Source organism: Morone saxatilis, unplaced genomic scaffold, assembly GCF_004916995.1.
Source record: "Morone saxatilis isolate NCDOM2014 unplaced genomic scaffold, NCSU_SB_2.0 Contig24, whole genome shotgun sequence".
Taxonomy (NCBI): domain Eukaryota; kingdom Metazoa; phylum Chordata; class Actinopteri; family Moronidae; genus Morone; species Morone saxatilis.
In genome coordinates, this window is record NW_023339807.1 from 15,904,677 (window position 1) to 15,915,661 (window position 10,985).

Sequence of the window (10,985 nt, forward strand, 5' to 3'; positions counted from 1 at the left end):
TATTTATTTAATTATTTATTGTTATTATATGTATATAATATATATATATATATATATATATATATATATATAATTATATATTATATGTTATTTTTAATCCTGACTCATTGCCAGGTGGCTTTCCACTGGGGTTGCTGCTGAAATTATTGTTAAGAGTTATAAATTATTCTAACACAGATCTGAATTTAGGGTTTAAAGTACACAGACACCATGTCTGATTTCACTCATAGTACAGTTTTAAATGTATATAATATTGAAGTAAATGTATTGTACACATTAATTCATTAACGGGCCAATTACTTTTAACGAGAGATGTTTTTCTCGTTAATTTACTACTTTAATCTTTAATTTTAACCGCTGTCGTATTTAATCATGTCTCAAATAAAGGTCGGTAAGAGGTAAATGGAGAGGCTACAACATGACCGCTGTAATGTAACTTATCTTTGTTGGCTCCTTCTGTGGTGACATTAGTCCGTTAACCTTTCTCTGAACTCCTCATATAACGTTAATTATCGATCACTCTAGGGACAAACACGGAGCAACGATTATTATCATTATTATATAATTAAAGTGGGAACAGCCTCAGATTAAGTTGACACCGACTCGACTGCAGTGTATCAGGGTTAGTTAACCCGGGTTAAGTCTGAGCCGTTCGGCCCTCAGCTTGGTGCCGATGTCATTCCCGACCGCAACGGTTTCGGTGTTCGCTACGGTGTCCGCTGTCATGGCAACGGAATCGCCGATGAAAATCAAAAATATTATTATTAATAATAATAATAATAACAATAATAATCCAGAACGCGAGTTTTTTGTGTTTTTTGATCGACTTTATGAAAACATATTGTTATCTCTCTATGAGTCAAAGAGGAACAGAAAGAGGTGGGGCGAGACAGGCGGAGAGGGAGAGACAGTGTGTGTGTGGGGAGAAAAGAGAGGGGAAAGCAAGGTGAGCAGATTAAAGCAGTGTGTGAGTAAAACCCTAAAAATGAGGTGGAGAATAACAGAAGTATCACTACTCAGCAGCATGCAAACAAATGACTAATATCAGCTTATGACCCTGTTAGAGCTTCATCCAGTCTTATTTATAAATCTAAACTGTGATCAGAACAAACACTGGGAGAAAAATATTTAATTCATGTGAGTTGCTGCACTGTATACAGCTGTTATCAGACACTTTTTAAGACACTTTTTGTTTTTGCTGCCTGCTGTGTTGAAAGAAAGTGGAAATTCATCTGACTTTTTCATTTAAGTGTTATCACCCTCTGAAAATGTTGTTTTTGCGAACCCCCAGTGGTTCAACCTCTCACCTTGCTGCAGTAGAAGTGTGACATGTGGTTTACAGGTGTAACAAATATCCCTTCTGATCTCACCTAACCACACTCACGCTGGCTGCGGTTAGAGGTGAAGCACACTTGGTGTAACTGTTTTTGGCCACTTGGGGGCAGCACAACAAGCTAAAAACACAACACTGACATATTGTCACTTCATAGAATTAATAAGGCAAACTATTGTTCTTAAAGTCATCTGTTTCTTGGTGACCTGATGATTTTAAGCACAATATTCCCTTTTTTTTTTTTAGCTCTTTTAGCTCCACCAACTCCTGATGGAAATTAAAAAGCATCAGCAGCTTTCACATTACACGTTAGTTTGATGCTTTGTTCAGGAAAATATTGATTAGTGGAGTTTTAAATCTAGATTATTTAAGAGGAAGTGGAGACTTTCAATGCTGACTGACTTTTTAATTCTCTTCTCACTGTCTTCAAGCAATAAACATCAGATGGCAAAGAAGAGCACTTCTCCGTTTGTCCCCGGGGTGGGAGGCACTCATGCCTCTAAAGTCATGCAGTCTCTTTCGTCCAGTCCCAGCAACCTCCCTGGGTGAGTCCACCTGAAGAAAAAAAAAGAAAAATGCTGTTAAAAGTGATTTAATTTAAATGTAACTGATCTTTTTCTCTTTGTTTTATATTTGTCAAACCATAGTGGGAGAATGTTGACGCCCCAAACTACTGTTACGCCCACTTTCACTCAGTCGTATCAGAGACAGCTGCCCACTATTGCTCCTGCCCCTCCTCCTTTCAACAACGCGTTGACCACAATCCCACCTCAGCCCGCATACCGAGCTCCAACAGACCGCATCTTCTACCTGACGCACACATGTCAGCCCGCGTGTCTGAATCGAGTCCGACCTGCAAAACCAGACACGCACCGAGGAAAGAACCCCCTCCTCACACCTTTACTGTACGATTTCAGACGCATGACGGGACGACGCAAAGTCAACCGCAAGGTACATTTGAAGGAACGGCAGATGAATTAAGAAGTGGATATAAGAAGCATTAAACTAGTTTCTCCCTAACCTTGAAATATAAAAAGATGCTTTGCAGTTGAACTGAATTTGTACAACTCTTGTCTTCTCCCCTCAGATGTCCTTCCACGTGATCTACAAGGCCCCGTGTGGGCTTTGCCTGCGTAACATGGCAGAGATCCAGCACTACCTTTTCCAGACGCGCTGTGACTTTATATTCTTAGAGATGTTCTGTCTAGACCCCTATGTGCTCGTGGACCGGCCTTTCCAGCCACAGAGGCCGATCTATTACATTCCTGACATCACTGGTGGGAAGGAGGACATCCCGCTCTCCTGCGTCAATGAGATTGATTCCACTCCGCCCCCTGATGTAGCTTACAGTAAGGAATACACTGAGATGGTAACGGGAGAGATTTATTTGGGCTTGTGCCGGGATCAGACTGCACAATATTTTATGTTTTTCAAGATGATCACAGTATCAGATGTCACTGTTAGTGATTGAGTTGCATCGTGGGTAATGTAGGCACCGGGTTTTGACAAGAAGAAAGAATGCTTGGAATAAAAAAAGACTTAATCTCCAGTTTTACTGCACCGTTTTTATCCTTTTTTGTAAAATCTCAGTTGTGAGTGCGACAGGAGTGCAATGCTAAACTGGTGGAGTAGTCTTTATTGTTTTTACTGTGACTTGGCAGACTTTTATCATCCCGACCATCCCCAAATCTGTCAGGCTGGGCCAGTATTGGGCTCATATTGTGAAGTCTTATGGCATTTGTTAGTGGGTGGATGGAAACATGGCGTTTGTACATGTGACAACTTCCAGCTGACAAAGAAATTCGTCACAGCAGGAGACACATTTTAAATGGTTACAAGGAATCTAGTTGTATGGCATGAATGTAAAAACATTTCTATTTGATATTTTAAGTTTTTATTCATTTAATTTATGTTGTTTATCTTGCTTTTAGTTTTCAGAGAGCTATTTTTGCCTTTAGCTTCCCGCTCCGTGTTATGTGCAAAAAGTGTCCATGCAGCTGCCTGTTGCTGGCCCTACCTTATCTGAACAATCCCTGTGGAAAAAGTATGAATGTGAAGATATATTGCGATGCAAATATGTGAACATTCAAATCGATGACATGACAAATGAATATCAATCGTGGTATTAAGGCGAAAAAACTTCTGTTTCACTTTAACAAAGAGAAGGAAACATGCATAGTTTTTGCACAGTTTGTAACCTACTGGAGAGATAAAGAGAAAATATATTTTGTAGATTTGTTTCAGTCATAATTTGTTGTTAGTCTCATTTAGTTAAAGAAAATTCAGGAGAAAATTATATCGTGAACCTATTATCTTGATTTGTATAAAATTGTGAATTACATCCCTGTGAATAAGTTACTGATCTTCCTCTCCTTTCTTCGAGGTAAAGAACGTATTCCAGAAGATGGAGTATACATCAACACCAGTGCAGACTTCCTGGTTGGGTGTGAATGCACTGATGGCTGTCGAGACAAGTCAGTGAAGTTGCTCACCCGTGACCCACCAATTTTATATATTTCATCCACTGTTAATATTCTGAGAACGTCTTTCTGTCCTTATTACAGGTCCAAATGCTCTTGCCACCAGCTGACCCTTCAGGCCACAGGTTGTACGCCGGGGGCACAGATCAACCCAAATGCTGGATATTTGCACAAACGATTAGAGGAGTGCCTCCCCACAGGGTCAGAGATTGTGCACCTCCCACTTGTGGTGTACTCTACAGAAACACAACTGCCTCTCACCCCACATAACCTCATAAGAAGATAATTACTGTTAAGTATTACAGCTAATTTGGTTGTCTCCCCTGCTCTCTCTCTCAGGATCTACGAGTGTAATAAGCGGTGCAAATGCTGTTCTCAGATGTGCACCAACCGGTTGGTGCAGCATGGTCTGCAGGTGCGTCTCCAGCTCTTCAAGACTCAGAACAAAGGCTGGGGCATCCGCTGCCTGGATGATGTGGCCAAAGGCTCTTTTGTCTGCATTTATGCTGGTGAGGAAACAGAACAGACTTATAAGAATGGTTTTGTAAAGACAGAGGTGATGGAAAACAGGCATCTTCAAGTTTATTCATAATAGTAATAATAACAATGATGACTTGATTGTTTTCCTTTCTCCGTTTACCCCTTTTTGTTCCACTTTACCAGGTAAAATCTTGACAGACGACTTTGCCGATAAAGAAGGTCTGGAGATGGGCGACGAGTATTTTGCTAATCTGGACCATATAGAGAGTGTGGAGAACTTCAAGGAGGGCTATGAGAGCGAGGCTCACTGCTCGGACAGCGAGGGGAGCGGCGTGGATGTGTCGAAGATAAAAATCCAACCATCTGCTTTAGTATCAACTAACCCTGTGGGGCGACCGCCCAAGAAGGGTGAGTCCAAATCCAAAGGTGAGAGTTAAAGCTGGACTCCAATAGGACCTGGTGGCAGTGTTTGCGCTCTTGACCCGAGCTGACATCTTCCTCCTTCTCTACATGATGTTTCACATGCTTTTTTTTTTTTCTTCCTGCCACAGCCCGAAGCCCAAGCTCATCGGGGGACAGCAATGACGACGAAGACAAGGATTCGAAGAGTGAAGATGAGAGTGACAGCTCGGACGACACGTTTGTGAAGGAGAACTACTACACCTCCAGCTCTGTGTGGAGGAGTTACACCACACGTGGTCAGGTTAAGGGCAACAAGGAAGGTGAGCAGGTGGCACCTTTAGGAGATGTTTCTCAGAGGAAGACATTGCTAGTGTTCAGTTTTTATGAAAGAATAGTTTCTTATTCAAGAGTTAAATTATCAATAGCCACTCTCATCTGGTCTGTAAGGTAATAAAAGGGTCCAGCAAACAACCCCCCGTAGAACCACAACTTTTCTATACAAAGCCTCTAGCTTCATATGTCCAGTGCAGACATTGTGGTGATCTTCTTCATATTTCCAAAAATGTTGAATGATTGCTTTGAATAAATGCTGTGCACACATTAGACTTTTTTGTGGTCTTGGTGTGAAACTGCCTAGTTGTGTATATGTGTGTTTAAATGTGTAGCCTCATCTGACCCCACTGTTGGTGTAAGATGTTAAATTAAATGAAGGCAGCAGCTGAGCAGTAGTGATGAAAAGATCTCTTCAAACAGAATATTAAGGACAACAGTTCTGCTGAATGATTAAACATTTAAATCTCTTTAGAACTGAAAAAACATTTGCTGGTTAGAACTTTTAAAATACTAATAAACATTTAATTTTCAGTGAGAAAAAATAAGAAATTATAAAACTTTCTGCACTTTTAGTTGGTCTTCTCCAGTGTGTTTGAGATTTTGTGGATGAAATGGCTCATCAGTTACAACAACAATTTATAGGTTGATTCAGAATCAGAAATACTTTAATAATCCCAGGGGGGAAATTACTTGTTTTTTGCATCCCTAATCGAAAATCTGTCAAATTTGGAGACTTTGAGGGTTAGTTGGGGTTTTGTGAGTCTAGTGAGTGCAAGATTTCTGTTTTGTCTTTTCACACACCTCTTTCCTTCCTGCTCCAGGGAGTCAAGACAGTAAAGATGGATTGAGTGCGTCAGCCAAAGGAACCGATGATGAGAAGCCACCTTCCATGCCAGAGGAAACGGGGAAAAGCAAAGTGGCTTCCTGGCTTACCAGCCAGGGGCTGAAGAAGGTGAGTACAGCAGAGATAAAGTAAAAATAATATTTCATTGTACTGAGCTCTGTGTGCTCAGCCTTTTCAAAATAACTGCAGTGTCTCACACAGAAATAAAAATATCTTACTACTCATCAGAAGTCTCTTCTTAGATGTATTATCTTTTGTTAGAGAATCAACAAAGTAAAAATGTGGTTCTTATTTTAGGAGATTCTGCATTATGATTTTCTTGCATAATGACTGATGACTTCCTTTTCTGTTTTCCATCACAGGAATCCGGAGACAGCAAGAGGTGTGTTGGACTTTCTAAAATGTGCTTAGATTTTAAACATATTTCAATTAACAACAATTCTGCAGCTCTGTGATCAGTAATATCCCCTAAAGTTTGATTGCCGTTCAGATTCACTTTGTTTGTTTTTCTTGCAGTCAAGTGAAGTCAGAAACGGGGAAAAAGCAGGATGTGATGACTCTCTCTGACAGTGATGATGTTCAGACCATCAGCTCTGGATCTGACGACAACAAGGAGAAAGAGAAAGTCACACCAGGTTAGGAGAAGAGAGACTTGAATTTACATCACATTGATCGTGGTCTTTATGGGGTTTTGACTGTTTACATTTTTCATTCTTTTCTTTCTTGCTTGGTACTGTTGCTGCTGTTTGTGCCTCAGGTGTGACTAAGAAGCAGGTAGCAGTCAAATCTACTAGAGGCATCGCCCTGAAGTCCGGCCATGGGATGATGGTAAAAACAGGTCCTCCCGGAGGAGGTGGAGGGCCGGGAGGTCAGGGAGGAAAGACAGGACAGCAGGGACAGACTGGAGGAGGCGGGGAGAACGCTCCCAAAAACACCCGTCTGTTCTTTGATGGTGAAGAGTCCTGCTACATCATTGATGCCAAGTTGGAAGGAAACCTTGGACGTTACCTCAATGTAAGTGTGTAATCTACAGGATCTCAGTGTGTAACCATTTGATGCCATAAATTCTGTTTCTATGTATTTATCTTTGATTGTGTCCTCTCTGTATTACAGCACAGCTGTAGTCCGAACCTTTTCGTCCAGAATGTGTTTGTGGACACACACGACTTGCGGTTTCCCTGGGTGGCGTTCTTTGCCAGCAAGTGAGTTTTGAAACAAATTTTAAGTCACAGATCGTGTTTTGTTGGATATGAGCTTTTAACAATCTCAGAAGTGTTAAAATGGGTGTTCAGACCAGAACAGCAGACAAAGAGTTGCAATGGTATTGGGGGTATTAGTGACACAAGGAAATATGATCCAGAAAAGACGTTTATGGTGGCTGTAATTGATATTTTTATACTAAGAAAGTATTAAATAACAAATGTGGAATAACTCATGAACCTGCACACAATTATCACCTGAATCTACAGCTCCCCCTCAGCTTTACGGAGCTTTATAGTGAGTCTCAGCTCATTATTTTGCTGTGTGGACACAAAGAACTACTGTTTAAAAAAAAAGACTTAAAAAACCCACAGTACACTACCTGCCCAGAACCACATGGCAGACACTGTTAGCAACTCGCTGGTGAATGTATTGAAGCATTTAGCAGCTACAGATATTTCCCTCAGGAGTTGTGAGCAGTGAATGTTAGACTGTCAAGTGTTCAGAAACATGAAACTGCTGGTGTGTTCATATTTAAAAGTTTGCTATATCAGCTATATGTTCTTTTCTCAACTTGTTCCAGCGGCACCCAAAGAAATCAGCTTGGAATGGGAGAGATTTTTAATCTGCAGCCTCACCACTCGATGCCTCTAAATCCTACACATTGGTCCTATTAAGTTACAAAGTCATTTACCAGGAATGTGCTTTTATAAAGTTTGGCCGATACAAGTGCCAAATCACGTTGTATTGCCCTTTTCTGTTTTATTTATCAGACGCAGCGCCCTCGCTGAAATGAATGAGGGAGCTGTGTGTATATATTTTTCATGCAGTTGAGTTTTCTGTCTGAACGCAGGCTTTAAGAACACAGCACTGCTATGTTATCCTCAGGCTCACTACTGGGTTGTATAGAAATGTTTTATTCTCTACTGTTTTATTGTAAAAATAGGTGTTTGTTAATTGTTTCATTTAGTTTAGTTAAAAGATTTTTAGCCACTGACTATGTAGTTTGTTCACGTTATTTCCAAGATTACTCTTCAGAATGTACATCAGTAAGTGTACGTATCACTGTTTATAATGCTGTGAAGTTTAGTTAAATTCAAAACTAGGTCTAAATAAGCACTATTTTTAGGGTTGACAGGTCATCAGCTTTGTCTCTGTGGCTTTCACAGTCTGTCGGTGAGCTTCTTTTAATCAAGATGATTATAGCTGAGCTGACAACAGTGATCACAGTAACAGTGAGGGGAGCTCCACTGCTGTTTAGCTGTTTTCAGGGGAAGAATGAATGTAGTCATCAGTGCACTATATTAGCTTTACGTTTAACGTATTGATGAACTCTTGTCCTGTTCTCGTGCAGGCGGATCCGGGCCGGCACAGAGCTGACCTGGGACTACAACTATGAGGTGGGCAGTGTGGAGGGGAAGGTGCTGCTCTGCTGCTGCGGATCCACTGAGTGCAGAGGAAGACTGTTGTGATCTGCTGCAGCCAGCCTGGACTTTACTCCCTCTGCTGTATTTATAGGAAATGTAGAGTAGCTCTTACAACACTGTAATTTTGTGTTTTTGTTTTTTTTAAGTTGAATATGTTTATTACTGCTGTTTTGTTGCTTTTATTTTATATGACTGTGTTTCCGGATGTGTCTCATTTTATCCATCACAATTCTTTACACTTGAATAAAACGTAATTTTCTTTAATGAATCAAAGCTTCTGCTCTTTTGTGAAAACGCCATAAACACAAGGCGAAACTGTTAAATTATTATGGGAAAGAAGTTACTTTCACAAATGCATAAAAAAAACCAGTATTAATTAAATATTTAGCGTTTTGTATCCTAAGATGTTTGATTGAACTAAAACATCTGGAGTTACTTTGTATTATTTGTCAGAGCTCTTATTTTGAAAGTGTGGGATCATTGTTACATGTGGTAGATTTCAGCATGTAACTAATGGGACAAAGACCACACTTTATTTACAGCTGCTTTCAGTGGGACAGACCAATCAGCTTGTCCCAAACAACAATAAATAAACCGACATTCATCTCCCACCACACACTGAAGAAAATCCGCTCTGGAGTGGACTAATATCCGTAATTTATCGACCTTTACCAGCTATTTTATTGATTTTCTGAAAGATTTTCAGAAATGTTTTACTACCCGGCAGTTTTAAAGCGTCATACAGGATGTTTTTCTACAATCTGGTGAGTAAAATTGTTTTAAATCCAATTATATGTACAGTGAAATGACTTTAAAGTGCTATATGAACTGTATTATTAGCCGATTATTAACGGGGAATCTATCAAACGGTTGTGTTAGATTATTAATTATTATTAATAATTTAGACTTACATTTAGAGACTAAACTTCAACTCTGCTGGTTTTGTTAAGTGGACTTAAAACCTAATAAATAAAAATAAAAATCTTCCCAAATGCCTCCATTGTCGCTTAATAGTTACAAATACCTTAAATATAAACTCAAGCTCACTGAAATTGAATTGTATGCCCAACCTTCCTTTATTCTCAGGGGACAAGACATTTAAACTGCTTAACAATTAAGTGGACAAACACCTTAATAATTAATGTGAAGATTGACTGAAGTTGATAAGGTTTAAGGACGTTTAAAGGTATCAGCGTTACTGTAAAGATTTCCATAGTGAAAAGTCCAGCTGACGCACTATTTCTTCTTTTGTGAGTCTTTAATATCTTTAATAGATAAACTTAGACTCCGGATTGTCCACCATATAAACTGCACACAGCCCGGACTGCAGGTGCTTCAGAGGCAAAGATAACAAATATCTATAACATACACCCTGTAGCCAAAACAACTAGTCCAAACCTTTGAAGTCCTCTTTACAAAAGACTTTGAAGATGAGGTCAAAGGTTATATATATATATATATATATATATATACATTATGGCAAAAAGAGCAAAGAAAAGGCTTTTAGAAAGTGTATTTTTTTATTTTTCCAATTTAAAATGTGCTTTATTCACATTAAGTACAGTATTTTCAGGTCATACTGACCAAGGTTTACAGTGGAAATATAATAATTCACATTTACATCCACGTCTGTCCAGACTTTGAAGGAATTGTGTTTTTTGGCTGAATGGAAGTTGTCACTATATTGATGATACATGTATGATTCCAGGAACAGGAACACATGTACTTAATTACTATGTGAAGATGGATTTTTGTAGGGAAGAGCGATACTCAATGGCAGAATGGATGAAAGGATGAAAGCACTGTGCTAGTTATTGTTTGCTTATTGTGTCGTCCCAGTCAACGTGTCATCCTATTTTCATTACCCTGACTTATGCTTTCCTTGCGTCTACTCGTCCTGTGACTCAGAAATCGTTGAATGAAAGCTCTTCTCGTTCCTTAAATGCACCTTGAGGAGACAGAGGAGAGAGGAGGCTTCTGAAGGAAAGCGAGTGAGGAAAGGAAGCAAGGAGACACGTTGGCAAAATGAAAAGCACCCATGGTCCCAATCCCCTCTTCTGTTCCTGAGTTGTAATGTTGAATAATGGCCCAAAAAAAGAGTTTTTACAGGACATTACAATGTCACACTGAAGTTGCCCTTTGACCTTTTGGATAAAAAACGTCATCACTTCATTTTTGAATCCCATTAAACATTACCACATCAATTCAGGAAACCCCGGCGGGGAACTCTGGAATCGCCTTTTGGTAAGCAACCAGCCCTGAAATGGACAACGGAGTATAATAAATGATCCAATTGTAGAGAAACAATAGATGTGGGCCAATTTAAAACACGTCTTTGGCCATTAACCTAACAATTGATGAACAATATTTCACAATTAGTCAGACATGTGAATTAGTGACACTTTGGACCACGAAAGGTCAAAGGTCACTGTGGAGCTCAAAAATTACCTTGACAAACATGTTTTTTGTCCATAAACCCAAGAATT

General features: G+C 39.6%; 2 protein-coding genes across 4 annotated transcripts in view; both read left to right on the plus strand.

Moving 5' to 3' along the window:
- The window catches only part of setdb1b (SET domain bifurcated histone lysine methyltransferase 1b), a 15,693-nt gene extending 6,926 nt beyond the window's left edge, over nucleotides 1-8,767 (plus strand). The window contains exons 12-25 of one of the 3 annotated variants that reach the window (XM_035672891.1): nucleotides 1,765-1,878; nucleotides 1,981-2,284; nucleotides 2,421-2,682; nucleotides 3,717-3,807; nucleotides 3,898-4,014; nucleotides 4,153-4,322; nucleotides 4,477-4,719; nucleotides 4,845-5,015; nucleotides 5,850-5,980; nucleotides 6,235-6,254; nucleotides 6,389-6,507; nucleotides 6,630-6,886; nucleotides 6,986-7,074; nucleotides 8,427-8,767. In XM_035672891.1, the coding sequence (XP_035528784.1) occupies nucleotides 1,765-1,878; nucleotides 1,981-2,284; nucleotides 2,421-2,682; nucleotides 3,717-3,807; nucleotides 3,898-4,014; nucleotides 4,153-4,322; nucleotides 4,477-4,719; nucleotides 4,845-5,015; nucleotides 5,850-5,980; nucleotides 6,235-6,254; nucleotides 6,389-6,507; nucleotides 6,630-6,886; nucleotides 6,986-7,074; nucleotides 8,427-8,544 (2,206 nt within the window). In that variant the 3' untranslated portion in view covers nucleotides 8,545-8,767. Of the gene's footprint in view, nucleotides 1-1,764; nucleotides 1,879-1,980; nucleotides 2,285-2,420; nucleotides 2,683-3,716; nucleotides 3,808-3,897; nucleotides 4,015-4,152; nucleotides 4,323-4,476; nucleotides 4,720-4,844; nucleotides 5,016-5,849; nucleotides 5,981-6,234; nucleotides 6,255-6,388; nucleotides 6,508-6,629; nucleotides 6,887-6,985; nucleotides 7,075-7,655; nucleotides 8,398-8,426 lie in introns of those variants that run through there. The other 2 variants (XM_035672892.1, XM_035672893.1) reach the window with 2 other exon arrangements.
- A 440-nt stretch (nucleotides 8,768-9,207) lies between these two features.
- LOC118335600 (meiotic recombination protein REC8 homolog) overlaps nucleotides 9,208-10,985 on the plus strand; it is a 10,647-nt gene continuing 8,869 nt past the window's right edge. The window contains exon 1 of the mRNA XM_035671970.1: nucleotides 9,208-9,263. Within this exon, the coding sequence (XP_035527863.1) occupies nucleotides 9,208-9,263 (56 nt within the window). The remainder of the gene's footprint in view (nucleotides 9,264-10,985) is intronic.